We start from the raw sequence: 27,453 nt of genomic DNA, 5'->3' as shown, positions 1-27,453 counted from the left end.
AGAGCACTATTAAGCCAGTGACTCAGCCCCCGTAATTGCGTCAGAGGCAGAGAATCCCAGTGGAGAGAGGGGAGCCGGCCAGGCAGAGACAGCAAGGTTGGTTTGTTGCTCCAGTGCCTTACCATTCACTTTAGCACCTTTGGGCCAGATTACACTCAATCATAGGACCTACTGAAGAGTTTAGTCTTCAGTGAATAGTTAAATGTTGAGACAGAGTCTGCGTCTCACATGGATAGGCAGACCATTCCATAGAAATTGAGCTCTATAGGAGAAAGCCCTGTCTCCAGCTGTAAATAAAAAGGCCTGCGTCTTGTGACCGTGGTGTACGTGTAGGTATGTACGGCAGGACCAAGTTGGAGAGATGGGTAGGAGCAAGTCCATGTAATGCTTTGTAGGTTAGCAGTAAAACCTTGAACTGCCCTTTTAAATATTCTTGATATATTCATCAAAAGATAGATCAGGGTCCAGAGGAACACCGAGGTCCTTCACAGTTTTATTTGATACGACTGTAACAACCATCAAGATGAATTGTCAGATCCAACAGCATATCTCTTTGTTTCTTGGGTCCTAGAACTAGCATCTATGTTTTAAAAGTGAAACATTTGCCGCTATCCACTTCCTTATGTCTGAAACACAGTGCTCTCCTGAGTTAGAATACCCCCATGATAAGTTGTTGACCATACTATTTACTAAGAGAGTTTTCATCTATATTTTTCTCTATTTACCAGCATAAACCGATGCCGGCACTAAGACCGTACTCAACGAGCTGTATACGGCCATAAGCAAACAAGAAAATTCTTATCCAGAGGTGGCGCACCTAGTGGCCTGTGGTTTTTAATGCAGGAAAACTGAAATCCGTTTTACCTTATTTCTATCAGCATGTCACCTGTGCAAATAGAGGAAAAAAAACTTCCTAAGATTAAGTTTGGTCCACACACAGAGATGCATACAAAGCTGTCCCTCGCCCGCCATTTGGTAAATCTGACCATAACTCTATCCTCCTGATTTCTGCTTGCAAGCAAAAATTCGAACAGAAAGTACCAGTGATGTGATCTATACGGAAGTGGTCTGATGAAGCAGATGGTAAACTTACAGACTGTTTCGCTAGCACAGACTGGAATATGTTCCGGGATTCATCCTATGGTATTGAGGAGTTTACCACATCAGCCACCGGCTTCATTAATAACTGCATCGACGACGTCGTCCCCACAGTGACCGTACGTACATATCCCAACCAGAACCCATGGATTACAGGCAACATCCTCGCTGGGCTAAAGGCTAGAGTTGCCGCTTTCAAGGAGTGGGACACTACTCCGTGCGCTTAGAAGAAATCCCGCAAAGCCCCCCGAAGAAACATCAAACAAGCAAAACGTCAATACAGGACTAAGATAGAATCCTACTATACCGGTTGTGAAGATCGTCGGATGTGGCAGGGCTTGCAAACTATCACGGATTACAAAGGGAAACTCAGCTGCTCAGTGACGCGAGCATACCAGACAAGCTAAATGCCTTCTATGCTCCCTTCAAAGCAAGTAACACCAAACCATGTGTGAGAGCACCAGCTGTTGTTGTTTGTAGGTGACCAAATACTTATTTTCCACCATAATTTGCAAATAAATTCATAAAAAATCCTACAATGTGATTTTCTGGAATTTTTTTCTCATTTTGTCTGTCATAGTTGAAGTCTACCTATGATGAAAATTACAGGCCTCTCTCATCTTTTTAAGCAGGAGAACTTGCACAATTGGTGGCTGACTAAATACTTTTTTGTCCCACTGTATGTGATCACGCTCTCCATAGCCGATGTGAGTAAGATCTTTTAAACAGGTTAACATTCACAAGGCCGCAGGGCCAGACGGATTACCAGGGCACGTACTCCGAGCATGTGCTGACCAAGTGTCTTCACTGACATTTTCAACCTCTCCCAGACCCAGTCTGTAATACCTACATGTTTCAAGCAGAACACCATTGTCAGAGTGCCCAAGAATGCCAAGGTAACCTGTCTAAATGACTACTGCCCCGTACTACTCAGATCTGTAGCTATGAAAATGTTGGTCATGGCTCACATCAACATCATCGTCCCAGGCACCCTGAACCCACTACAATTCACATTCCACCCCAACAGATCCACAGATGATGCAATCTCTATTGCACTTCACACTGCCTTTTCCCACCTGGATAAAAGGAACATCTACTGTATGTGACAATGCTGTTCATTGACTACAGCTCAGCGTTCAACACCATAGTGTCATCCAAGCTCATCACTAAGCTAATAATCCTGGGACGAAACACATCCCTCTGCAACTGCATCCTGGACTTCTTGACCGGCCACCCCCAGGTAGGAAACAACACCTCCCCCACGCTGACCCACAACACGGGGGCCCCTCGGGTGTGTGTTGTAAGTTCCCTCTTTTACCCCCTGTTCACCCACGGCTATGTGGCCTCACATGACTAAAAACTCCATCACTAAGTTTACCGTCGACAAGACGGTGGTAGGCTTGATCACCGCCGACGATGAGCCATCTTAATCGGGAGGAGGCCAGAGACATGGCAGTGTGGTGCCAGGACAACAACAACTCAACGTGAGCAAAACAAAGGAGTTGATTGTAGACTACAGGAAACGGAGGCTCGAGCACGCCACCATTCACATTGACGGGGCTGTACTGGAGTTGGTCGAGAGCTTCATGTTCCCCTGTGTCCACATCACTAAAGATCTATCATGGTGAAAACACACCGGCACAGGAAAAAGGGCAAGACAACAACTCTTTCCCCTCGGGAGGTTGAAAACATTTGACATGGGCTCTCAGTTCCCCAAAAAGTTATACAGCTGCACCATTGAGAGCATCTTGACTGGCTGCTCATCACTTGGCATGGCAACTGCGTTGTACACAGACCGGTGCACCATAGAACTACAGTAGGCCTTTATGCAAACAAACAAGCCAAACACTGTGTGTTTACAGGCAGTAGGACCTGCCATCATTCACTTTGACCTGAACTGTGTGTTTACAGGCAGTAGCACCTGCCATCATTCACTTTGACCTGAACTGTGTGTTTACAGGCAGTAGCACCTGCCATCATTCACTTTGACCTGAACTGTGTGTTTACAGGCAGTAGCACCTGCCATCATATCTTTATGTACATATTATTATTATTTTTATAATATTTTTTTTTACTCCTTTTTCTCCCCAATTTCGTAGTATCCAATTGTTGTAGCTACTATCTTGTCTCATTGCTACAACTCCCGTACGGGCTCAGGAGAGACGAAGGTTGAAAGTCATGCGTCCTCCGATACACAACCCAACCAAGCCGCACTACTTCTTAACACAGCGCGCATCCAACCCAGAAGCCAGCACCTGGCAACCTTGGTTAGCGCGCACTGCGCCCGGCACGCCACGGGAGTCGCTGGTGCGCGATGAGACGAGGACATCCCTACCGACCAAGCCCTCCCTAACCTGGACGACGCTAGACCAATTGTGCGTCGCCCCATGGACCTCCCGGTCGCGGTCCGGTTACGACAGAGCCTGGGCGCGAACCCAGAGTCTCTGATGGCACAGCTGGCGCTGCAGTACAGCGCCCTTAACCACTGCGCCACCCGGGAGGCCATGTACATATTCTTTATCCCTTTAAGGTAGTAGTTTTGGAATTGTTAGGTTAGATTACTCGTTGGTTATTACTGCATTGTCGGAACTAGAAGCACAAGCATTTCGCTACACTCGCATTAACATCTGCTAACCATGCGTATGTGACCAATAGATTTGATTTGATTTGATACCAGTCATATTAAATAATATTTCATATTTAACCAGGTGTAAACTAGTCATTGGGGAATGTGTGCTCACACGTGTGAGTGAGATCTGGTCATTGGTTGCTCTTGTTTACCTACAGCAGAGCCAACCATGGCAGTGTTACCATGGAGGCTTAGACATGTCCAAAGATCATGTGTGTGCGTACCAAGTCTAGGCATGCTTTTTCGTGTGTGTGTGTGCGAGAGAGAGAGCTTGTCCCCCCCCCATCCCTCTTATCTTTCTACCCTCTTATCTGTTGGCATGGATGGTGACAAGGTGAGCTCTGTGGTAGAGTCTAGGTGATATTGTTGTTTTGCCAGTGGTAGTAAGTTTGTTTAGTCTGGTCTGGATGTGGGTTTCTCTGTGCCCTTGGATAAAAGACCAGTGTGTCCTCTTCATGACCCCCTAGTGCCCCTCTTCATGACCCCCTAGTGCCCCTCTTCATGACCCCCTAGTGCCAACCCTCATGACCCCCTAGCGCCCCTCTTCACGACCACCTAGCGCCCCTCTTCACGACCCCCTAGCGCCCCTCTTCACGACCCCCTAGCGCCCCTTTTCATGACCCCCTAGCGCCCCTCTTCATGACCCCTTAGCGCCCCTCTTCATGACCCCTTAGCGCCTCTCTTCATGACCCCCTAGCGCCTCTCTTCATGACCCCCTAGCGCCTCTCTTCATGACCCCCTAGCGCCTCTCTTCATGACCCCCTAGCGCCCCTCTTCATGACCCCCTAGCGCCCCTCTTCACGAGCCCCTAGCGCCCCTCTTCACGACCCCCTAACGCCCCTCTTCTCAACCCCATAGTGTGTGTTTGTGTGCAGCCTTTTATGTAACACAGCATCTGTCAACTCCTAATTATTTGGTATTCCCATCACCGTGACGCACACTCAATGAAAGCCTGTTCATGACAGATTTGTTCAAACACTTAGGTTTCCTATTATTCTGTTTAGTTCTGTTCTTTTTGATTTATTAGCTAAACCAGAGCAGGTAGATTAACCAACATAAAGATGAATTAGCTAAACCAGAGCAGGTAGATTAACCAACAGAAAGATGAATTAGCTAAACCAGAGCAGGCAGATGAACCAACAGAATGATGTATTAGCTAAACCAGAGCAGGCAGATGAACCAATAGAAAGATGAATTAGCTAAACCAGAGCAGGCAGATTAACAAATAGAAAGATTAATTAGCTAAACCAGAGCAGGCAGATGAACCAACAGAAAGATTAATTAGCTGAGCCAGAGCAGGTAGATTAACAAATAGAAAGATGAATTAGCTAAACCAGAGCAGGTAGATTAACCAATAGAAAGATGTATTAGCTAAACCAGAGCAGGTAGATTAACCAACAGAAAGATGAATTAGCTAAACCAGAGCAGGTAGATTAACCAACAGAAAGATGAATTAGCTAAACCAGAGCAGGCAGATGAACCAATAGAAAGATGTATTAGCTAAACCAGAGCAGGCAGATGAACCAATAGAAAGATGTATTAGCTAAACCAGAGCAGGCAGATGAACCAATAGAAAGATGTATTAGCTAAACCAGAGCAGGCAGATGAACCAATAGAAAGATGTATTAGCTAAACCAGAGCAGGCAGATGAACCAATAGAAAGATGTATTAGCTAAACCAGAGCAGGCAGATGAACCAATAGAAAGATGTATTAGCTAAACCAGAGCAGGTAGATTAACCAACAGAAAGATGAATTAGCTGAGCCAGAGCAGGTAGATTAACCAACAGAAATATGTATTAGCTGAGCCAGAGCAGGCAGATGAACCAATAGAAAGATGTATTAGCTAAACCAGAGCAGGCAGATGAACCAATAGAAAGATGTATTAGCTAAACCAGAGCAGGTAGATTAACCAACAGAAAGATGAATTAGCTGAGCCAGAGCAGGCAGATGAACCAACAGAAAGATGTATTAGCTGAGCCAGATGTTGTCATTCCCTTTTCTACTGAGCACATAATTACATCAGTGAAATTAGTATTTAACTATTCTGAGTCCGTTTTTAGTTAATTTGTAATGACTCTGTCCTTGTTCCCGATGTGTAATAGCGTAGGCTATAAACTACCGCTAAACTCTATTACCACGTGATTAGATAGCAGGTGCTATGTAACTACAATGTTGTGAAAAACTAGCTGTGAAACAAAAATGTGTATGAAAATCTATTGTCCCTTGGTGGGCTCGAACCCCCAACCTTCCAGTCAACAGCCAAGTGAGCTGATATTGAAGTGGTCGAATTTTAGTCTGTAGTTTGAGTATCTAGTTTGAAGCGTTGCGTTTGTCATAGTGAGACAATCTACTCTATGTGAGGCTCAGACAGATTGAGAGTGATGTGGTGCCTACTGCACCAACGAGGCCTGGGTGGCTGTAGAGAAGATTTGACCTCAAACTCGATGAGTTTCTGGTTTCAGTTTAAAGTTCATTGGTTTTGCGTTTGTTGACAGGTAGGTGACGGGGTATATTCTCCTAAAAACCCAGTCGTCCCTGAGTGGCCTCGAACGACCATCCATTCGGTTAACAGACAAATGGGAAACTAGAATTTTCAGGGACTCAAATCTACTACCTAGTTTTAAATGTATTTACACTTTCTTTCTACTCACAATGTTATGTTGCAACTACGTACGTTATAAACATTTAGCAATTATTTCAAAGTTTATAAATGACTTGGTGTAGCTATTGAATCCTGAAGTGGTTGCAGTTTTAGATTGGGTACTGCTATCAAGTTTACTAATCATTTGTAAATGGGTAGTTATTACGAATGATTTTAACTAGGAACCAAAGCATTAATAGGCCTAAAGCCATCAGCAAGTAACTACCTTCATAAGCATCCTTATAAATAGTTTAGCTCTCTGACATTCGTACATATTAGGCTATGTAATGAGGGTTTTTAAATATACTGAACAAAAATATATAAACGCAACTTGCAACAATTCCAATGATTGTATGAAGTTACAGTTCATATAAGGAAATCAGTCAATTTAAATCAATTCATTAGGCCCTAATCTATGGATTTCACATGACTGGGCAGGGGCGCAGCCATGGGTGGGCCACTTGGGAGCCAGGCCCAGCCAATCAGAATGAGTTTTTCACCACAAAAGGGTTTATTACATACAGAAATACTCCTCAGTTTCATCAGCTGTCTGGTTGGCTGGTTTCAGACGATCTCGCAGTTGAAGAAGCCGGATGTGGAGGTCCTGGGCTGGCGTGGTTACACGTGGTCTGCGGTTGTGAGGCTGGTTGGATGTACTGCCAAATTCTCTAAAATGACGTTGGAGGTGGCTTATGGTAGAGAAATTAACATTACATTTTCTGGCAACAGCTCCTGCAGTCAGCATGCCAATTGGACTCTCCCTCAAAACTTGAGACATCTGTGGCATTGTGTTGTGTGACAAAACTGCATATTTTAGAGTGGCCTTTTATTGTCCCCAGCACAAGGTGTGATGATCATGCTGCTTAAGCAACTTCTTGATATGCCACACCTGTCAAGTGGATGGATTATCTTGGCGATCACTAACAAGGATGGAAACAAATTTGTGCACAACATTTGATAGGAAGAAGCTTTTTGAAAACATTTCTGGGATCTTTTATTTCAGCTCATGAAACATGGGACCAACACTTTACATGTTGCATTTATATTTTTGTTCAGTGTGCTTTACAAATCATTAACAAATGCCTTATAACAGATCACCGACCATTTCGAATCCCACTGTACCTTCTCCGCTATGCAATCTGGTTTCCGAGCTGGTCATGGGTGCACCTCAGCCACACTCAAGGTCCTAAACGACATCATAACCACCATAAGAGACAATACTGTGCAGCTGTATTCATTGACCTGGCCAAGGCTTTCGACTCTGTCAATCCTCACATTCTTCTCGGCAGACTCAACAGCCTTGGTTTCTCAAATGACTGCCTCGCCTGGTTCACCAACTACTTCTCAGACAGAGTTCAGTGTGTCAAATCGGAAGGCCTGTTGTCCGGACTTCTGGCAGTCTCTATGGGGGTGCCACAGGATTCAATTCTCAGGCCGACTCTCTTCTCTGTATACATAAATGATGTCGCTCTTGCTACTGGTGATTCTCTGATCCACCTCTATGCACACGACACCATTCTGTATACTTCTGGCCCTTCTTTGGACACTGTGTTAACTAACCTCCAGACGAGCTTCAATGCCATACAACTCTCCTTCCGTGGCCTCCAACTACTCTTACATGCAAGAAAAACTAAATGCATGCTCTTCAACCGATCGCTGCTCGCACCTGCCCGTCTGACTAGCATCACTACGCTGGACGGTTCTGACTTAGAATAAGTGGACAACTACAAATACCTAGGTGTCTGGTTAGACTGTAAATTCTCCTTCCAGACTCACATTAAGCATCTCCAATCCAAAATTAAATCTAGAATCGGCTTCCTATTTCGCAAAACAAAGCATCCTTCACTCTTGCTGCCAAACATACCCTCATAAAACTGACCATCCAACCAATCCTCAACTTCGGCGATGTCATTTACAAAATAGCCTCCAACACTCTACTCAACAAATTGGATGCAGTCTATCACAGTGCCATCCGTTTTGTCACCAAAGCCCCTTATACTACCCACCACTGTGACCTGTACGCTCTCGTTGGCTGATCCTCACTTCATATTCGTCGCCAAACTCACTGGCTGCAGGTCATCTACAAGTCTCTGTTAGGTAAAGCCCCGCCTTTGTCTCTGCTCACTGGTCACCATAGCTTCACCCACCCATAGCAGGCACTCCAGCAGGTATATCTCACTGGTCACCCCCAAAGCCAATTCCTACTTCGGCCGCCTTTCCTTCCAGTTCTCTGCTGCTCCTTTGCCCACCAGTATCTCTACTTGCACACTCATCTTCTGCACATCTCTCTCCAAAACATTTTTTATTATTATTATTATTTTTTAACAGACATGGTGTTAGTTATAGGTGTTAGTTAGTTATAGGTGTTAGTTAGTGTTAGTTAGTTAGTGTTAGTTAGTTAGTGTTAGTTAGTTAGTGTTAGTTAGTTATAGGTGTTAGTTAGTGTTAGTTAGTTAGTGTTAGTTAGTTATAGGTGTTAGTTAGTGTTAGTTAGTTAGTGTTAGTTAGTTAGTGTTAGTTAGTTAGTTATAAGTGTTAGTTAGTGTTAGTTAGTTAGTGTTAGTTAGTTAGTTAGTGTTAGTTAGTTAGTTAGTGTTAGTTAGTTAGTTAGTGTTAGTTAGTTAGTGTTAGTTAGTTAGTGTTAGTTAGTTAGTGTTAGTTAGTTATAGGTGTTAGTTAGTTATAAGTGTTAGTTAGTTAGTGTTAGTTAGTTAGTGTTAGTTAGTTAGTGTTAGTTAGTTAGTGTTAGTTAGTTAGTGTTAGTTAGTTAGTGTTAGTTGGTTAGTGTTAGTTGGTTAGTGTTAGTTAGTTAGTTATAAGTGTTAGTTATTGTTAGTTAGTTAGTGTTAGTTAGTTAGTGTTAGTTAGTGTTAGTTAGTTAGTTATATGTGTTAGTTAGTTAGTTAGTGTTAGTTAGTTAGTGTTAGTTAGTGTTAGTTAGTTAGTTATAGGTGTTAGTTAGTGTTAGTTAGTTAGTGTTAGTTAGTTAGTGTTAGTTAGTTAGTGTTAGTTAGTTAGTGTTAGTTAGTTAGTGTTAGTTAGTTAGTTATAGGTGTTAGTTAGTGTTAGTTAGTTAGTGTTAGTGTTAGTTAGTGTTAGTTAGTTAGTTAGTAAGTGTTAGTTAGTTAGTGTTAGTTAGTGTTAGTTAGTTAGTGTTAGTTAGTTAGTGTTAGTTAGTGTTAGTTAGTTAGTGTTAGTTAGTTAGTGTTAGTGTTAGTTAGTTAGTGTTAGTTAGTTAGTTATATGTGTTAGTTAGTGTTAGTTAGTTAGTGTTAGTTAGTGTTAGTTAGTTAGTGTTAGTTAGTGTTAGTTAGTTAGTTAGTGTTAGTTAGTTAGTGTTAGTTAGTTAGTGTTAGTGTTAGTTAGTTAGTGTTAGTTAGTTAGTGTTAGTTAGTGTTAGTTAGTTAGTGTTAGTTAGTGTTAGTTAGTTAGTTATAGGTGTTAGTTAGTGTTAGTTAGTTAGTGTTAGTTAGTTAGTGTTAGTTAGTTAGTGTTAGTTAGTTAGTTATAGGTGTTATAGGTGTTAGTTACATTACTTACATTAGTACCCCAGCTCATCTTAGGTTTCATTACATACAGTCGAGAAGAACTACTGAATATAAGATCAGCATCAACTCACCATCAGTACTACCAAGAATATGTTTTTTGCGACGCGGATCCTGTGTTCTGCCTTACAAACAGGACAACTGAGTGGATTCCATGCAGCGACCCCAAAAAAAAACAACTCCGAAAAAGAGGGAAACGAGGCGGTCTTCTGGTCAGACTCCGGAGACGGGCACATCGTGCACCACTCCCTAGCATTCTTCTTGCCAATGTCCAGTCTCTTGACAACAAGGTTGATGAAATCCGAGCAAGGGTAGCATTCCAGAGGGACATCAGAGACTGTAACGTTCTTTGCTTCACGGAAACGTGGCTCACTGGAGTGACTCTATCCGAAGCGGTGCAGCCAACGGGTTTCTCCACACATCGCGCAGACAGAAACAAACAACTTTCTGGTAAGACGAGGGGCGGCGGCGTATGCCTTATGACTAACGTGACATGGTGTGATGAAAGAAACATACAGGAACTCAAATCCTTCTGTTCACCTGATTTAGAATTCCTCACAATCAAATGTAGACCGCATTATCTACCAAGAGAATTCTCTTCGATTATAATCACAGCCGTATACATCCCCCCCCAAGCAGACACATCGATGGCTCTGAACAAACTTTATTTAACTCTTTGCAAACTGGAAACCATTCATCCGGAGGCTGCATTCATTGTAGCTGGGGATTTTAACAAGGCTAATCTGAAAACAAGACTCCCTAAATTTTATCAGCATATCGATTGCGCAACCAGGGGTGGAAAGACCTTGGATCATTGTTACTCTAACTTCCGCGACGCATATAAGGCCCTGCCCCCCTTTCGGAAAAGCTGACCACGACTCCATTTTGTTGATCCCTGCCTACAGACAGAAACTAAAACAAGAGGCTCCCACGCTGAGGTCTGTCCAACGCTGGTCCGACCAAGCTGACTCCACACTCCAAGACTGCTTCCACCACGTGGACTGGGACATGTTTCGTATTGCGTCAGACAACAACATTGACGAATACGCTGATTCGGTGTGTGAGTTGTGTGCCAGACGGCATCCCCAGCCGCGCCCTCAGAGCATGCGCAGACCAGCTGGCCGGTGTGTTTACGGACATATTCAATCAATCCCTATACCAGTCTGCTGTTCCCACATGCTTCAAGAGGGCCACCATTGTTCCTGTTCCCAAGAAAGCTAAGGTAACTGAGCTAAACGACTACCGCCCCGTAGCATTCACTTCCGTCATCATGAAGTGCTTTGAGAGACTAGTCAAGGACCATATCACCTCCACCCTACCTGACACCCTAGACCCACTCCAATTTGCTTACCGCCCAAATAGGTCCACAGACGATGCAATCTCAACCACACTGCACACCGCCCTAACCCATCTGGACAAGAGGAATACCTATGTGAGAATGCTGTTCATTGACTACAGCTCGGCATTCAACACCATAGTACCCTCCAAGCTCGTCATCAAGCTCGAGACCCTGGGTCTCGACCCCGCCCTGTGCAACTGGGTACTGGACTTCCTGACGGGCCGCCCCCAGGTGGTGAGGGTAGGCAACAACATCTCCTCCCCGCTGATCCTCAACACTGGGGCCCCACAAGGGTGCGTTCTGAGCCCTCTCCTGTACTCCCTGTTCACCCACGACTGCGTGGCCACGCACGCCTCCAACTCAATCATCAAGTTTGCGGACGACACAACAGTGGTAGGCTTGATTACCAACAACGACGAGACGGCCTACAGGGAGGAGGTGAGGGCCCTCGGAGTGTGGTGTCAGGAAAATAACCTCACACTCAACGTCAACAAAACTAAGGAGATGATTGTGGACTTCAGGAAACAGCAGAGGGAACACCCCCCTATCCACATCGATGGAACAGTAGTGGAGAGGGTAGCAAGTTTTAAGTTCCTCGGCATACACATCACAGACAAACTGAATTGGTCCACTCACACAGACAGCATTGTGAAGAAGGCGCAGCAGCGCCTCTTCAACCTCAGGAGGCTGAAGAAATTTGGCTTGTCACCACAAGCACTCACAAACTTCTACAGATGCACAATCGAGAGCATCCTGGCGGGCTGTATCACCGCCTGGTACGGCAACTGCTCCGCCCTCAACCGTAAGGCTCTCCAGAGGGTGGTGAGGTCTGCACAACGCATCACCGGGGGCAAACTACCTGCCCTCCAGGACACCTACACCACCCGATGTCACAGGAAGGCCATAAAGATCATCAAGGACATCAACCACCCGAGCCACTGCCTGTTCACCCCGCTATCATCCAGAAGGCGAGGTCAGTACAGGTGCATCAAAGCTGGGACCGAGAGACTGAAAAACAGCTTCTATCTCAAGGCCATCAGACTGTTAAACAGCCACCACTAACATTGAGTGGCTGCTGCCAACACACTGACACTGACTCAACTCCAGCCACTTTAATAATGGGAATTGATGGGAAATGATGTAAATATATCACTAGCCACTTTAAACAATGCTACCTTATATAATGTTACTTACCCTACATTATTCATCTCATATGCATACGTATATACTGTACTCTATATCATCGACTGTATCCTTATGTAATACATGTATCACTAGCCACTTTAAACTATGCCACTTTGTTTACATACTCATCTCATTTGTACATACTGTACTCGATACCATCTACTGTATCTTGCCTATGCTGCTCTGTACCATCACTCATTCATATATCCTTATGTACATATTCTTTATCCCCTTACACTGTGTACAAGACAGTAGTTTTGGAATTGTTAGTTAGATTACTTGTTGGTTATTACTGCATTGTCGGAACTAGAAGCACAAGCATTTCGCTACACTCGCATTAACATCTGCTAACCATGTGTATGTGACAAATAAAATTTGATTTGATTTGATTTGATTTGATTTAGTTAGTTAGTTAGTTAGTGTTAGTTAGTTAGTTAGTGTTAGTTAGTGTTAGTTAGTTAGTGTTAGTTAGTTAGTGTTAGTTATAGGTGTTTTAATAAAGTATTGTTTAATATTTTTTTTTATGAACAGAAATGCATTAACATATGCCTTATATGATCTATTATTGACTTTTAAATGAAAGTGTTACCAGATTGCGTTATGATGAAAGGTAAGACAGTTCCACCAAGTTCATATGGTGGGTTTTTATCCATTTCAGCCTACGTTTCCAGTCCAGACTCAATGGGCATGTCATTAATTGAAAGGACCATTGAACAGCAGGAAATATCCCAGTTTGTCTCTTAACCTTTTAGGCCCTTTGAAGGTGGAATGTGATCTGTTCTCAAGCCAATGGTGAAACCACATGTTGCCAACGGCAAAAGGCACTGCTGAGATTTGAACTCAGGATCTCCTGTTTACTAGACAGGCGCTTTAACCAACTAAGCCACAGCACCAGGTGATTTTTCTAGCTGCTTTGGAGTCTTTTGTTTTAATGGTTCAGAGGTCCCATTGACGGGTGACTCAGTTCTTTGTAATGCAGTCTCCAGGAGTACGGCACACTCCTCCTAAACAGGATATTCAAAGTGGAGAGGTGGGAATGCAAGTCTTTGAGCCCTTCTTTAACAAACTTACACTAGAAATTCAAACTAAAAAAGTTTCAGTAGATTATATTGTTGTTGTTAAGGTTAATTGAATTTGTATTTTCTCTTGTTTTTTTTTTCAGCCTAAGTGATCGAAGTTGAGTTTATTTTAAATTTGTTGAGGCTTTGAGTATATCGTAGTAAAACAGTCTGCCCCCTGTGAGGATCGAACTCACGACCTTCAGATTATGAGACTGACGCGCTGCCTACTGCGCCAAAGAGGCCTGGAGGAGATTGGGAGCATGTGTCTCTTTCCATGACATAGGGAGCTCGTTTCCGTGTGTCAGGTTTCTGGGGTAAATGGTGGAGGTGGGGTTAAATTCTGATCCCTGATTGGCTGATGGTGCTTCAACCAGAGGCTCTAGTTCAGAGCACAGCTTTAGACCAGAGATGCCTAGTCTGTCTGTATGTCTTTTCAACTGTTGATCTGTCTGTCTGTGTCGTTCTATGTAAAGAAGGCACACTGGTGCAGTCAGGAGAGAGAGAATATAGTGTTTGCGTGTGTGACGCAGTCCCATTCTGGACAGAGAGAAGAGAGTGCATTTCTCTCTCTAAACAGTGACTAGGAAACCAGTGGAATTTGATTGGGATTTAAACCCAAAATGTTTACGGCTCAGTTTCTCAGGCACACATACACACACACACACACACACACACACACACACACACACACACACACACACACACACACACACACACACACACACAGAGACACAGAGTAAAGAGCTTGATGAGGTCTCTTCCTGTCTAGGCTGTAATTAGTGTTTGAGGGGATTGTGGGTAGCCTAATTAGGCTCTCTAAGTGTCGCCTTCCTCCTCCCATCTATCCATCCATCTCTCCCTCTGTCTGCAGACCCCCTGACTGCAATCAATGTGTCTGTCTGTCCTTCTGTTTGAGACGCCGGAACAGGGATTGTTCTGGGGTCTCAGCCCTAGTAGTGGGTCAAGTTGAGAGGGGGAAGGGTGGGAGGTTATCTGTTTCTGAGAGTTTGAGGTGGAAGCTAAGCTCATAACATGCCTGTGCTGGTTTAACTGTCCTGGGAAAGACTTGTGTGTGGGTGGACAAGCCGGCCCAGGGGACCTGACTCAGAAACCGATCAGCTTTCACTGCGTAGAGGAAGAACACACCCTGTATGGTGGTTAGTTGCCTGTTTGATTTGTTTAATTTGATATGTCCAGACGTCTCATGGCATGAAGCAGATTTACATACAGTACCAGTCAAACGTTTGGACACACCTACTCATTCCAGGGGTTTTCTTTATTTTTTAAAACAATTTTCTACATTGTAGAATATTAGTGAAGACATCAACACTATGAAATAAAACAGGGAATCATAGAGTAACCAAAAAAGTCTTAAACAAATCAAAATATATTTTATATTTGAGATTTTTCAAATGCAGCCACCCTTTGCCTTGATGACAGCTTTTCAATACCATTTAAAAAAATGCAGGGGTGCTATGCCAGGGGTGCTATGCCAGGGGTGCTATGCCAGGGGTGCTATGCTACTGCTTATAGCTAGCTACAAGTTAATTATAACTATAAGAAATCTAAGATGTGTTAAATAAATTATATCCAGCTCAGCGCTCCAGCTATGCATTGTGTTGCTAACTTGCTAGCTACGTGTCTAGATGTGAGCTATGCATTGTGTTGATCACTTGCTAGCTACGTGTCTAGATGTCAACTATGCATTGTGTTGCTAACTTGCTAGCTAAGTGTCTAGATGTCAGCTATGCATTGTGTTGATCACTTGCTAGCTAAGTGTCTAGATGTCAGCTATGCATTGTGTTGCTGACTTGCTAGCTAAGTGTCTAGATGTCAGCTATGCATTGTGTTGATCACTTGCTAGCTACGTGTCTAGATGTCAACTATGCATTGTGTTGCTAACTTGCTAGCTAAGTGTCTAGATGTCAGCTATGCATTGTGTTGCTAACTTGCTAGCTAAGTGTCTAGATGTCAGCTATGCATTGCTGACTTGCTAGCTAAGTGTCTAGATGTCAGCTATGCATTGCTGACTTGCTAGCTAAGTGTCTAGATGTCAGCTATGCATTGTGTTGCTAACTTGCTAGCTAAGTGTCTAGATGTCAGCTATGCATTGTGTTGCTAACTTGCTAGCTAAGTGTCTAGATGTCAGCTATGCATTGTGTTGCTAACTTGCTAGCTAAGTGTCTAGATGCCAGCTATGCATTGTGTTGATCACTTGCTAGCTAAGTGTCTAGATGTGAGCTATGCATTGTGTTGATCACTTGCTAGCTACGTGTCTAGATGTCAACTATGCACTGTGTTGCTAACTTGCTAGCTAAGTGTCTAGATGTCAGCTATGCATTGTGTTGCTAACTTGCTAGCTAAGTGTCTAGATGTCAGCTATGCATTGTGTTGCTAACTTGCTAGCTACGTGTCTAGATGTGAGCTATGCATTGTGTTGATCACTTGCTAGCTAAGTGTCTAGATGTCAGCTATGCATTGTGTTGATCACTTGCTAGCTAAGTGTCTAGATGTCAGCTATGCATTGTGTTGCTGACTTGCTAGCTAAGTGTCTAGATGTCAGCTATGCATTGTGTTGCTAACTTGCTAGCTAAGTGTCTAGATGTCAGCTATGCATTGTGTTGATCACTTGCTAGCTACGTGTCTAGATGTCAACTATGCATTGTGTTGCTAACTTGCTAGCTAAGTGTCTAGATGTCAGCTATGCATTGTGTTGCTAACTTGCTAGCTAAGTGTCTAGATGTCAGCTATGCATTGCTGACTTGCTAGCTAAGTGTCTAGATGTCAGCTATGCATTGCTGACTTGCTAGCTAAGTGTCTAGATGTCAGCTATGCATTGTGTTGCTAACTTGCTAGCTAAGTGTCTAGATGTCAGCTATGCATTGTGTTGCTAACTTGCTAGCTAAGTGTCTAGATGTCAGCTATGCATTGTGTTGCTAACTTGCTAGCTAAGTGTCTAGATGCCAGCTATGCATTGTGTTGATCACTTGCTAGCTAAGTGTCTAGATGTCATGACTGGAACGAACTACAAAAATCTCTGAAACTGGAAACACTTATCTTCCTCACTAGCTTTAAGCACCAACTGTCAGAGCAGCTCACAGATTACTGCACCTGTACATAGCCCACCTATAATTTAGCCCAAACAACTACCTCTTTCCCTACTGTATTTATTTTATTTATTTATTTATTTATTTTGCTCCTTTGCACCCCATTATTTTTATTTCTACTTTGCACATTCTTCCATTGCAAATCTACCATTCCAGTGTTTTACTTGCTATATTATATTTACTTTGCCACCATGGCCTTTTTTTGCCTTTACCTTCCTTATCTCACCTCATTTGCTCACATCGTATATAGACTTGTTTATACTGTATTATTGACTGTATGTTTGTTTTACTCCATGTGTAACTCTGTGTCGTTGTATGTGTCGCACTGCTTTGCTTTATCTTGGCCAGGTCGCAATTGTAAATGAGAACTTGTTCTCAACTTGCCTACCTGGTTAAATAAAGGTGAAATAAAAAATAAATAAATAAATGATCAAGCATCTTGGTTACAGCAGAAACATTGAATCCCCTCCTGGTTCAAGATCCCTGTTGCCTAATTTTTTTTTGTGCGAGAGAATAAAATAACATTTCAGGTATTACTGTATATCCTGGTATTGGTAGAGAAACAGTATGAAAACCTGAATACCGCCCAACGTGAGTGAGTGGGTCACATACAGGGCAATGTGATGTGGAGATACTGGACAGGTGGTGACTGAGGATCTTTCTCATCTAGTATGTAATGCTAGGCCTATCTATGTTAGGCATATCTATGTTAGGCCTAGCATTACATACTAGATGTATATCTATGTTATGCATTTAGTATGTATGCATTCCTCTGCTGTGATAGGGGCTCCACTGTCCCACTGGCGGATGTATGGGGGATGGGGGGAGGGGAGAGAGGGACATAAATTCCTGCCTTGCGTAACCCTGGGGTCGCTGAGTCCACTCTTGCTCACTCTGCTCTCCTTCCTCCCTCTTTATCTCACTTTCTCCCTCTCTTCCTGCATTCCCTCTCTCCATCTCTTGGCAATGGACCAAACAAACAGAAATCCCCTCCAGAACACTAAGTGATAGTTGAGTGGACTTCCTCCTGCTCTGCCAGGAACCTGACAGGATTGTCTGATGTCCACATGGCGTAGAAGAGAAAAAACACAAGGATGTTGAGTTGAAAACATTGCTTTGGTTGTCCTTTTTAAAGAGTGTTTTAGTGGTAGTGTCTCACTGGGAGGTATATTCTAGCCTGGTAGTGTCTCACTGGGAGGTACGTGCTAGCCTGGTAGTGTCTCACTGGGAGGTACGTTCTAGCCTGGTAGTGTCTCACTGGGAGGTACGTGCTAGCCTGGTAGTGTCTCACTGGGAGGTACGTTCTAGCCTGGTAGTGTCTCACTGGGAGGTACGTGCTAGCCTGGTAGTGTCTCACTGGGAGGTACGTTCTAGCCTGGTAGTGTCTCACTGGGAGGTACGTTCTAGCCTGGTAGTGTCTCACTGGGAGGTGTGTTCTAGCCTGGTAGTGTCTCACTGGGAGGTACGTTCTAGCCTGGTAGTGTCTCACTGGGAGGTGCGTTCTAGCCTGGTAGTGTCTCACTGGGAGGTGCGTTCTAGCCTGGTAGTGTCTCACTGGGAGGCGCGTTCTAGCCTGGGAGTGTCTCACTGGGAGGCGCGTTCTAGCCTGGTAGTGTCTCACTGGGAGGCGTGTTCTAGCCTGGTAGTGTCTCACTGGGAGGTACGTTCTAGCCTGGTAGTGTCTCACTGGGAGGTATGTTCTAGCCTGGTAGTGTCTCACTGGGAGGTACGTTCTAGCCTGGTAGTGTCTCACTGGGAGGTACGTGCTAGCCTGGTAGTGTCTCACTGGGTGGTACGTTCTAGCCTGGTAGTGTCTCACTGGGAGGTACGTTCTAGCCTGGTAGTGTCTCACTGGGAGGTATATTCTAGCCTGGGAGTGTCTCACTGGGAGGCGTGTTCTAGCCTGGTAGTGTCTCACTGGGAGGTACGTTCTAGCCTGGTTTCCTGCTGTGTCACTGCTCCATCAACGGTTGATCTCCTTTTGTCAGTCAACTACAACATCTTTCTCTCTCCATTCAATTTAAGGGCTTTATTGGCAAGGAAACATATTTTAACATCTCTCCTCTCTCTCTCTCTCTCTCTCTCTCTAGGACATACAGTTTGAAGAAGGGCCAGTTGGAGAGGGACTATGCCCAGGTAAGAGCCTGTGTTGTACAACCTGAGGGTTTTTCTCTGCTGTCAGGAGCCTTGTCCCTGGAGGAGGGGCTTTTAGCCAGGCTGGTCCTTATCTCTCAATATCTGACCCTAGGAGTGGTGTAGAGTAGCTTTCAGCCAGGCTAGCCCTTAACTCTCAATATCTGACCCTAGGAGTGGTGTAGAGTAGCTTTTAGCCAGGCTGGCCCTTATCTTCTATCAGTCTATCTAATCTGTTATATTGGCATGAGCTCGCTATACACACATACTTGAGTTACTGCAACACACACACATATTTAGCTAGACACACACACACACACACACACATATATTCTTGAGGACGCTACTACACATGCATACTCTCCTTCTCTCTCTCTCTGTGCTGAGCAGCTGTCCAAACAAATAAACATTGTTTTCTGGCCTTATCGGCCTCAGCCCGCTGAACACAGACACTGTTGAACTGTAGAGAGAAAGGGGGAGAGGAAGAGAGAGGGAGAGGGAGCGAGTGAGGGAGAGGGAGCGGGAGAAAGAGAGAGCAAGAGAGAGAGCGAGAGGAAAAGAGAGGAAGAGAGAGAGGGAGAGAGGAAGAGAGAGAGAGAGAGAGAGAGCGAGTGAGTGAGGGAGGGAGAGGGGGAGCGGGAGAGGGAGAGAGGGAGCGGGAGAGAGAGAAAGAGAGAGCAAGAGAGAGCGAGAGGAAAAGAGAGCGAGAGGAAGAGCGAGAGAGAGGAAGAGAGAGAGGAAGAGAGAGAGGAAGAGAGAGAGGAAGAGAGAGAGGAAGAGAGAGAGGGAGAGAGGAAGAGAGAGAGAGAGAGAGCGAGTGAGTGAGGGAGAGGGAGCGAGCGAGGGAGAGGAGGAGAGGGAGCGAGCGAGGGAGAGGAGGAGCGAGAGAGGAGGAGCGAGAGAGAGAGGAGGAGCGAGAGAGAGAGGAGGAGCGAGAGAGAGGAGGAGCGAGAGAGAGAGGAGGAGCGAGAGAGAGAGAGGAGGAGCGAGAGAGAGAGGAGGAGCGAGAGAGAGGAGGAGCGAGAGAGAGAGAGAGAGAGGGGAAAAGAGAGCGAACGAGAGAGAGGAGGAGCAAGAGAGGAATTGAGAGAGAGAGAGAGAGGGCGGGAGAGAGAGAGCGAGGAAGAGCGAGAGAAAGAGAGAGAGAGAGTAGAAGGGCGAGCTAGATAGAGGGGACGGGCGAGCTAGATAGAGGGGACGGGCGAGCTAGATAGAGGGGACGGGCGAGCGAGCTAGAGAGAGGGGAAGGGTGAGCGAGCTAGAGAGAGTGGAAGGGCGAGCGGGGAAGGGCGAGCGAGAGGGGAAGGGAGAGCGAGGGGAAGGGCGAGCGAGCTAGAGAGAGGGGAAGGGTGAGAGAGGGGAAGGGCGAGCGAGCTAGAGAGAGGGGAAGGGTGAGAGAGGGGAAGGGCGAGCGAGCTAGAGCGAGGGGAAGGGTGAGAGAGGGGAAGGGCGAGCGAGCTAGAGAGAGGGGAAGGGCGAGCGAGCTAGAGAGCTAGAGAGAGGGGAAGGGCGAGCGAGCTAGAGAGAGGGGAAGGGCGAGCGAGCTAGAGAGAGGGGAAGGGCGAGCGAGCTAGAGAGAGGGGAAGGGCGAGCGAGCTAGAGAGAGGGGAAGGGCAAGCGAGCGAGAGGGGAAGGGCGAGCGAGCGAGAGGGGAAGGGCGAGCGAGAGGGGAAGGGCGAGCGAGCGAGAGGGGAAGGGCGAGCGAGCGAGAGGGGAAGGGAGAGCGAGAGAGAGAGGAAAAGTGCGCACGAGAGGAAGAGCGAGAGAGAGAGATAGGAAGGGCGAGCGCGAGAGGTTGAGAGTGAGAGGTTGAGAGTGAGAGGTTGAGAGTGAGAGGTTGAGAGTGAGAGGTTGAGAGTGAGAGGTTGAGAGTGAGAGGTGGAGAGTGAGAGGTGGAGAGTGAGAGGTGGAGAGTGAGAGGTGGAGAGTGAGAGGTGGAGAGTGAGAGGTGGAGAGTGAGAGGTGGAGAGTGAGAGAGTGAGAGAGTGAGAGAGGGAGAGAGTGAGAGAGGGAGAGAGAGAGAGAGCGAGTGAGTGAGGGAGAGGGAGCGAGCGAGGGAGAGGAGGAGAGGGAGCGAGCGAGGGAGAGGAGGAGCGAGAGAGGAGGAGCGAGAGAGAGAGGAGGAGCGAGAGAGAGAGGAGGAGCGAGAGAGAGAGGAGGAGCGAGAGAGAGAGAGGAGGAGCGAGAGAGAGAGGAGGAGCGAGAGAGAGGAGGAGCGAGAGAGAGAGAGAGAGAGGGGAAAAGAGAGCGAACGAGAGAGAGGAGGAGCAAGAGAGGAATTGAGAGAGAGAGAGAGAGAGGGCGAGGAAGAGCGAGAGAAAGAGAGAGAGAGAGTAGAAGGGCGAGCTAGCTAGATAGAGGGGACGGGCGAGCTAGATAGAGGGGACGGGCGAGCGAGCTAGAGAGAGGGGAAGGGCGAGCGAGCTAGAGAGAGTGGAAGGGTGAGAGAGTGGAAGGGTGAGCGAGCTAGAGAGAGGGGAAGGGCGAGCGGGGAAGGGCGAGCGAGAGGGGAAGGGAGAGCGAGGGGAAGGGCGAGCGAGCTAGAGAGAGGGGAAGGGTGAGAGAGGGGAAGGGCGAGCGAGCTAGAGAGAGGGGAAGGGTGAGAGAGGGGAAGGGCGAGCGAGCTAGAGCGAGGGGAAGGGTGAGAGAGGGGAAGGGCGAGCGAGCTAGAGAGAGGGGAAGGGTGAGCGAGCTAGAGAGAGGGGAAGGGCGAGCGAGCTAGAGAGCTAGAGAGAGGGGAAGGGCGAGCGAGCTAGAGAGAGGGGAAGGGCGAGCGAGCTAGAGAGAGGGGAAGGGCGAGCGAGCTAGAGAGAGGGGAAGGGCGAGCGAGCTAGAGAGAGGGGAAGGGCAAGCGAGCGAGAGGGGAAGGGCGAGCGAGCGAGAGGGGAAGGGCGAGCGAGCGAGAGGGGAAGGGCGAGCGAGCGAGAGGGGAAGGGCGAGCGAGCGAGAGGGGAAGGGAGAGCGAGAGAGAGAGGAAAAGTGCGCACGAGAGGAAGAGCGAGAGAGAGAGATAGGAAGGGCGAGCGCGAGAGGTTGAGAGTGAGAGGTGGAGAGTGAGAGGTGGAGAGTGAGAGGTGGAGAGTGAGAGGTGGAGAGTGAGAGGTGGAGAGTGAGAGGTGGAGAGTGAGAGGTGGAGAGTGAGAGGTGGAGAGTGAGAGAGAGGTTGAGAGGGAGAGTGCACGAGCGAGGAAGAGAAGAGAGGAGAGGGAGAATGGAGAAAACTTTCTCACTCTATCTGGTATTAGTACGGTGTGTTCTGCCAGAGTAACTGGGTGTGTGTGTGTGTGTGTGTGTGTTTGCCTGAGCTCATGCAGTATTGTGATGTCATTCTCAGACAATCTTCTATCACATGTGACTCGTTTTCGAAAAGTAGGCGAGAGCCATGTGAACTTTCATGTACCTTAATAACAGACTTGTATGCCATCTGTAAATATGAATACAATTGTTAAATTACGAGCCTAGTTGGTTGAACCACAGGAAAAAGCCAGCAACATTCCCACTAGCCATGATTGGCTAAGATAATGAGTGGGCTGGACATGCCAAAAGATGAGTTCAGATTGGTCTGCCGTATAGCACACGTCTGTCTATAACATGAGCTGGTCAGTATGTGTAGGGAATCCTGTCTAACACGGCTTTTCTCACGTGTCACGTCGTACAACTGCATAGGTGTTGCTCTCCACTTTCTGAAGGATCAAGCTAATATTAGCGGGCTCACTAGCTAACATTACATGTATGATCTTATTATTCGTATCTCAGAGCCATTTGCTTTGCTAGTTATAGCCTAATGTTAGCTAGCTAACATTGAACCTGGTTGGTTAGCTACCGACAGATTCATACATGGTAGTAACGTCATGAGTTGGGATTATGGTTCATTGTTTACCTAGCTAGCTAGCTAGCTAGCTACATGTCTTAACAAAAGGCTCCACTATGAAAGTAACCATTTCAATAGAATGTTAATGATGTCACTGTTGATAGACAGAGCTGATAAATTCACTCTGGCCATCTACTCTGATTTCAGAGCCCTCTCTTCTGAGTGTGCCAGAGCGCAGAATAACTGACAAACTTACGAACGCTCAACACCCGTCGAAAATGGCCGTAAACATTGACAAAACAACGTAAATTGTTGCCAGCAGCACAGTTGCAGTCACCGACTCTCTGAATGACATAAAAACAGCCTAACTAGCTCTGCTAGGGTGAGTAAAATGGTCAGTGAGCTGTTCTCTCATTTGTTTCTGGAAGTAGCTAGCAAGCTAGCCAACGTAAGCCAGTTAGCTTGGGTGCTTGACTGCTGCTGTTGGGACAGAATGCTCAGATCAACCCTTAACGAGATGGGTGGGGCTAGAGCTCTCCAGTAGGTAACCAATTCAAAGGCCATTTTCTCAAAAGTGGGGTTACAAGTTTATCAACTTTCAAAGCACAATTACTTTACTTTTATTACTCAGAATCAAGGCGGACGGTCGGTCAGAATCAAGGCGGACGGTCGGTCAGAATCAAGGCGGTCGGTCGGTCAGAATCAAGGCGGACGGTCGGTCAGAATCAAGGCGGACGGTCGGTCAGAATCAAGGCGGACGGTCGGTCAGAATCAAGGCGTTCGGTCGGTCAGAATCAAGGCGGTCGGTCGGTCGGTCAGAATCAAGGCGGTCGGTCGATCAGAATCGAGGCGGTCGGTCGGTCAGAATCGAGGCGGTCGGTCGGTCAGAATCGAGGCGGTCGGTCGGTCAGAATCAAGGCGGTCGGTCGGTCGGTCAGAATCAAGGCGGTCGGTCGGTCGGTCAGAATCAAGGCGGACGGTCGGTCAGAATCAAGGCGGACGGTCGGTCAGAATGAAGGCGGTCGGTCGGTCAGAATCAAGGCGGTCGGTCGGTCAGAATCAAGGCGGTCGGTCGGTCAGAATCAAGGCGGTCGGTCGGTCGGTCAGAATCAAGGCGGTCGGTCGGTCGGTCAGAATCAAGGCGGTCGGTCGGTCAGAATCAAGGCGGACGGTCGGTCAGAATCAAGGCGGACGGTCGGTCAGAATCAAGGCGGACGGTCGGTCAGAATGAAGGCGGACGGTCGGTCAGAATGAAGGCGGTCGGTCGGTCAGAATCAAGGCGGACGGTCGGTCAGAATCAAGGCGTTCGGTCGGTCAGAATCAAGGCGTTCGGTCGGTCAGAATCAAGGCGGTCGGTCGGTCAGAATCAAGGCGGTCGGTCGGTCAGAATCAAGGCGGACGGTCGGTCAGAATCAAGGCGGACGGTCGGTCAGAATCAAGGCGGACGGTCGGTCAGAATCAAGGCGGTCGGTCGGTCAGAATCAAGGCGGACGGTCGGTCAGAATCAAGGCGTTCGGTCGGTCAGAATCAAGGCGTTCGGTCGGTCAGAATCAAGGCGGTCGGTCGGTCAGAATCAAGGCGGTCGGTCGGTCAGAATCAAGGCGGACGGTCGGTCAGAATCAAGGCGTTCGGTCGGTCAGAATCAAGGCGTTCGGTCGGTCAGAATCAAGGCGGTCGGTCGGTCAGAATCAAGGCGGTCGGTCGGTCAGAATCAAGGCGGTCGGTCGGTCAGAATCAAGGCGGTCGGTCACCTATGTTTGAGTCTTTGGGAAAGGGCCAGTGGATGAGCAGAGGGGAGTTGCCCATAGCAACCACAGCTGAGTAAGAGGGAGAGAATGTGAGGAAGAGGGGGAATAAGGAGAGAATGTGAATTAGAGGGAGGGAGAGAATGTGAAGTAGAGGGGGAGGGAAGGATGGGGAGAATGTGAAGTAGGAAGAAGAGTGGGGAGGGAAGGAGAGAGAGTGTGAAGTAGAGGGAGGAAGGTAGGGAAAAAGGGAGATAATGTGAAGAAGAGGGGGAGGGAAGGATGGAGAGAATGTGAAGTAGGAAGAAGAGTGGGGAGGGAAGGAGAGAGAGTGTGAAGTAGAGGGAGGAAGGTAGGAAAAAAGGGAGATAATGTGAAGAAGAGGGGGAGGGAAGGATGGAGAGAATGTGAAGTAGAAAGATGGGGGAGGGAAGGAGGGAGAGTGTGAAGTAGAGGGAGGAAGGTAGGGAAAAAGGGAGATAATGTGAAGAAGAGGGGGAGGGAAGGATGGAGAGAATGTGAAGTAGAAAGATGGGGGAGGGAAGGAGGGAGCCTGAAATAGAGGAAGGAAGAGGATTAAGGGAAGGAGGGAGAGAATGTGAGGGAGAGGGAGTGAGTGCTGCCCTGTCATTTGACCTCTAGCCTTTATGGTATGTCAGACATGCTCCTCTAATCAGCTGTCAATCAAAGTCCTCCCATGCTGTGTGTGCCTATAGCTTGGTTATACATCTCGTGTGCTTGTTTGTGTGGGTTGGCTCTTCTATCCTTGTGGAGATGTAGGTCCCCACAAGGATAGTAAAACAAGGAAACATCTCCCTCTTGGGGACATTCCCCACGTCACCATGAGCACAAAGGCTATTTTAAGCTTAGGGGTTAAGGGTTAGGGTTAGAATGACGGTTACGTGTTAAGGTCAGCGTTAAGGTTATGGTAAGGTTTAGGGTTACGTGTTAAGGTTATGGTAAGGTTTAGGGTTACGTGTTAAGGTAAGGTTTAGGGTTACGTGTTAAGGTCAGCGTTAAGGTTACGGTACGGTAAGGTTTAGAGTTACGTGTTAAGGTCAGCGTTAAGGTTACGGTAAGGGTTACGTATTAAGGTCAGCGTTAAGGTTATGGTAAGGGTTAGGGTTACGCGTTAAGGTTAAGATAAGGTTTGGGGTTAAGGTAATGTTTAGGGTTACATGTTAAGTTTATGGTAAGGTTTAGGGTTACATGTTAAGGTTATGGTAAGGTTTAGTGAAAATAGGAAATACATTTTCGGTCCCCACGAGGATCGAAGACCAAAACATCTGTGTGGTGTGTGGATGACAGTGTTGTTTCTCCTGATGCCACTCCTCCTGCACACACACCTGGAATAGTTCTGTGGTAGGGGCAGACTAGACTGGACTGGACTAGACTGGACTGGACTAGACTGGACTGGACTAGACTGGACTGGACTAGACTAGACTAGACTAGACGTGTGTGCAGTGTTCTGTTTAATTTATGATTTTTCTCAATGTGTTTTATCTAGTTGAATAGGAATTGATTTGAATTCTTAATTACATTGGGAATCATATGGATGACTGATTCCACCTCCGTGTTCAGCGATCGATGGAATCAATTCTAAATCGATTCCCATTACAAGACGTAGTGTGTGTGTGTTTCTGTGTAAGTCTGTGGTTGTGTGTGGTCATGTGTAGTGTGTAGTCAGCCAGGTCCCCTGTGGTTGTGTGTGGTAGTGTGTAGTCAGCCAGGTCCCCTGTGGTTGTGTGTGGTCATGTGTAGTGTGTAGTCAGCCAGGTCCCCTGTGGTTGTGTGTGGTAGTGTGTAGTCAGCCAGGTCCCCTGTGGTTGTGTGTGGTCATGTGTAGTGTGTAGTCAGCCAGGTCACCGGTGATACAAGTCAGTATTCCACGTCCATCCATGTCTGAGGACGTCGGGAGATGACGTGGAAACCGGACACTAGGGGCAACAGTGAGCGCTGTTACCTGTAAGTAGGTTTGGGGAGTTGGGGAGGATGTTGAGGACGGGGAGGATGTTGAGGAGGGTGTTGAGGACGGGGAGGGTGTTGGGGAGGGTGTTGAGGACGGGGAGGGTGTTGAGGACGGTGTTGAGGACGGGGAGGGTGTTGGGGAGGGTGTTGAGGACGGGGAGGGTGTTGAGGACGGGGAGGGTGTTGAGGACGGGGAGGATGTTGAGGAGGGTGTTGAGGACGGGGAGGGTGTTGGGGAGGGTGTTGAGGACGGGAGGGTGTTGGGGAGGGTGTTGAGGAGGGGGAGGGTGTTGAGGACGGGGAGGGTGTTGAGGACAGGGAGGGTGTTGAGGAGGGGGAGGGTGTTGAGGACGGGGAGGGTGTTGAGGAGGAGGGGGAGGGTGTTGAGGACGGGGATGATGTTGAGGACAGGGAGGGTGTTGAGGACGGGGAGGGTGGAGAGGACGGGGAGGGTGTTGAGGAGGAGGGGGAGGGTGTTGGGGAGGATGTTGAGGACGGGGAGGGTGTTGAGGACGGGGAGGGTGTTGAGGAGGGGGAGGGTGGAGAGGAGGGGGAGGGTGTTGAGGAGGGGGAGAAGGTTGAGGACGGGGAGGGTGTTGAGGAGGGTGAGGGTGTTGAGGAGGGTGAGGGTGTTGAGGACAGGGAGGGTGTTGAGGACGGGGAGGGTGTTGAGGAGGGGGAGGGTGTTGAGGAGGAGGGGGAGGGTGTTGGGGAGGGTGTTGAGGAAGGGGAGGGTGGAGAGGACGGGGAGGGTGTTGAGGAGGAGGGGGAGGGTGTTGGGGAGGATGTTGAGGACGGGGAGGGTGGAGAGGAGGGGGAGGGTGTTGAGGAGGGGGAGGTTGTTGAGGACGGGGAGGGTGTTGGGGAGGGTGTTGAGGACGGGGAGGGTGTTGAGGAGGATGTTGAGGACAGGGAGGATGTTGAGGACGGGGAGGGTGTTGAGGACGGGGAGGGTGTTGAGGACGGGGAGGGTGTTGGGGAGGATGTTGAGGACGGGGAGGATGTTGAGGACGGGGAGGGTGTTGAGGACGGGGAGGGTGTTGAGGACGGGGAGGGTGTTGAGGAGGGGGAGGATGTTGAGGACGGGGAGGGTGTTGAGGACGGGGAGGGTGTTGGGGAGGATGTTGAGGACGGGGAGTGTGTTGGGGACGGTGTTGAGGACGGGGAGGATGTTGAGGACGGGGAGGGTG

General features: G+C 47.5%; 1 protein-coding gene and 1 non-coding gene across 5 annotated transcripts in view; one reads left to right on the top strand and one right to left on the bottom strand.

Moving 5' to 3' along the window:
- fchsd2 (FCH and double SH3 domains 2) overlaps nt 1-27,453 on the top strand; it is a 143,303-nt gene that overhangs the window by 28,312 nt on the left and 87,538 nt on the right. For all 4 annotated transcript variants that reach the window (XM_036962137.2, XM_090218910.1, XM_090218909.1 and 1 more), the window contains exon 3: nt 18,697-18,742. In XM_036962137.2, coding sequence (XP_036818032.1) covers nt 18,697-18,742 — 46 coding nt within the window. The remainder of the gene's footprint in view (nt 1-18,696; nt 18,743-27,453) is intronic.
- trnam-cau (transfer RNA methionine (anticodon CAU)) lies at nt 13,669-13,741 on the bottom strand. The gene has a single exon. It is a non-coding gene; the product is annotated as a tRNA-Met (tRNA).

Source organism: Oncorhynchus mykiss, chromosome 24, assembly GCF_057628025.1.
Source record: "Oncorhynchus mykiss isolate SJ-2025 chromosome 24, ASM5762802v1, whole genome shotgun sequence".
NCBI classification, from domain to species: Eukaryota; Metazoa; Chordata; class Actinopteri; order Salmoniformes; family Salmonidae; genus Oncorhynchus; species Oncorhynchus mykiss.
The sequence above is the reverse complement of the archived record's forward strand: the minus strand, read 5'-3'. Positions and strand labels throughout refer to the sequence as shown.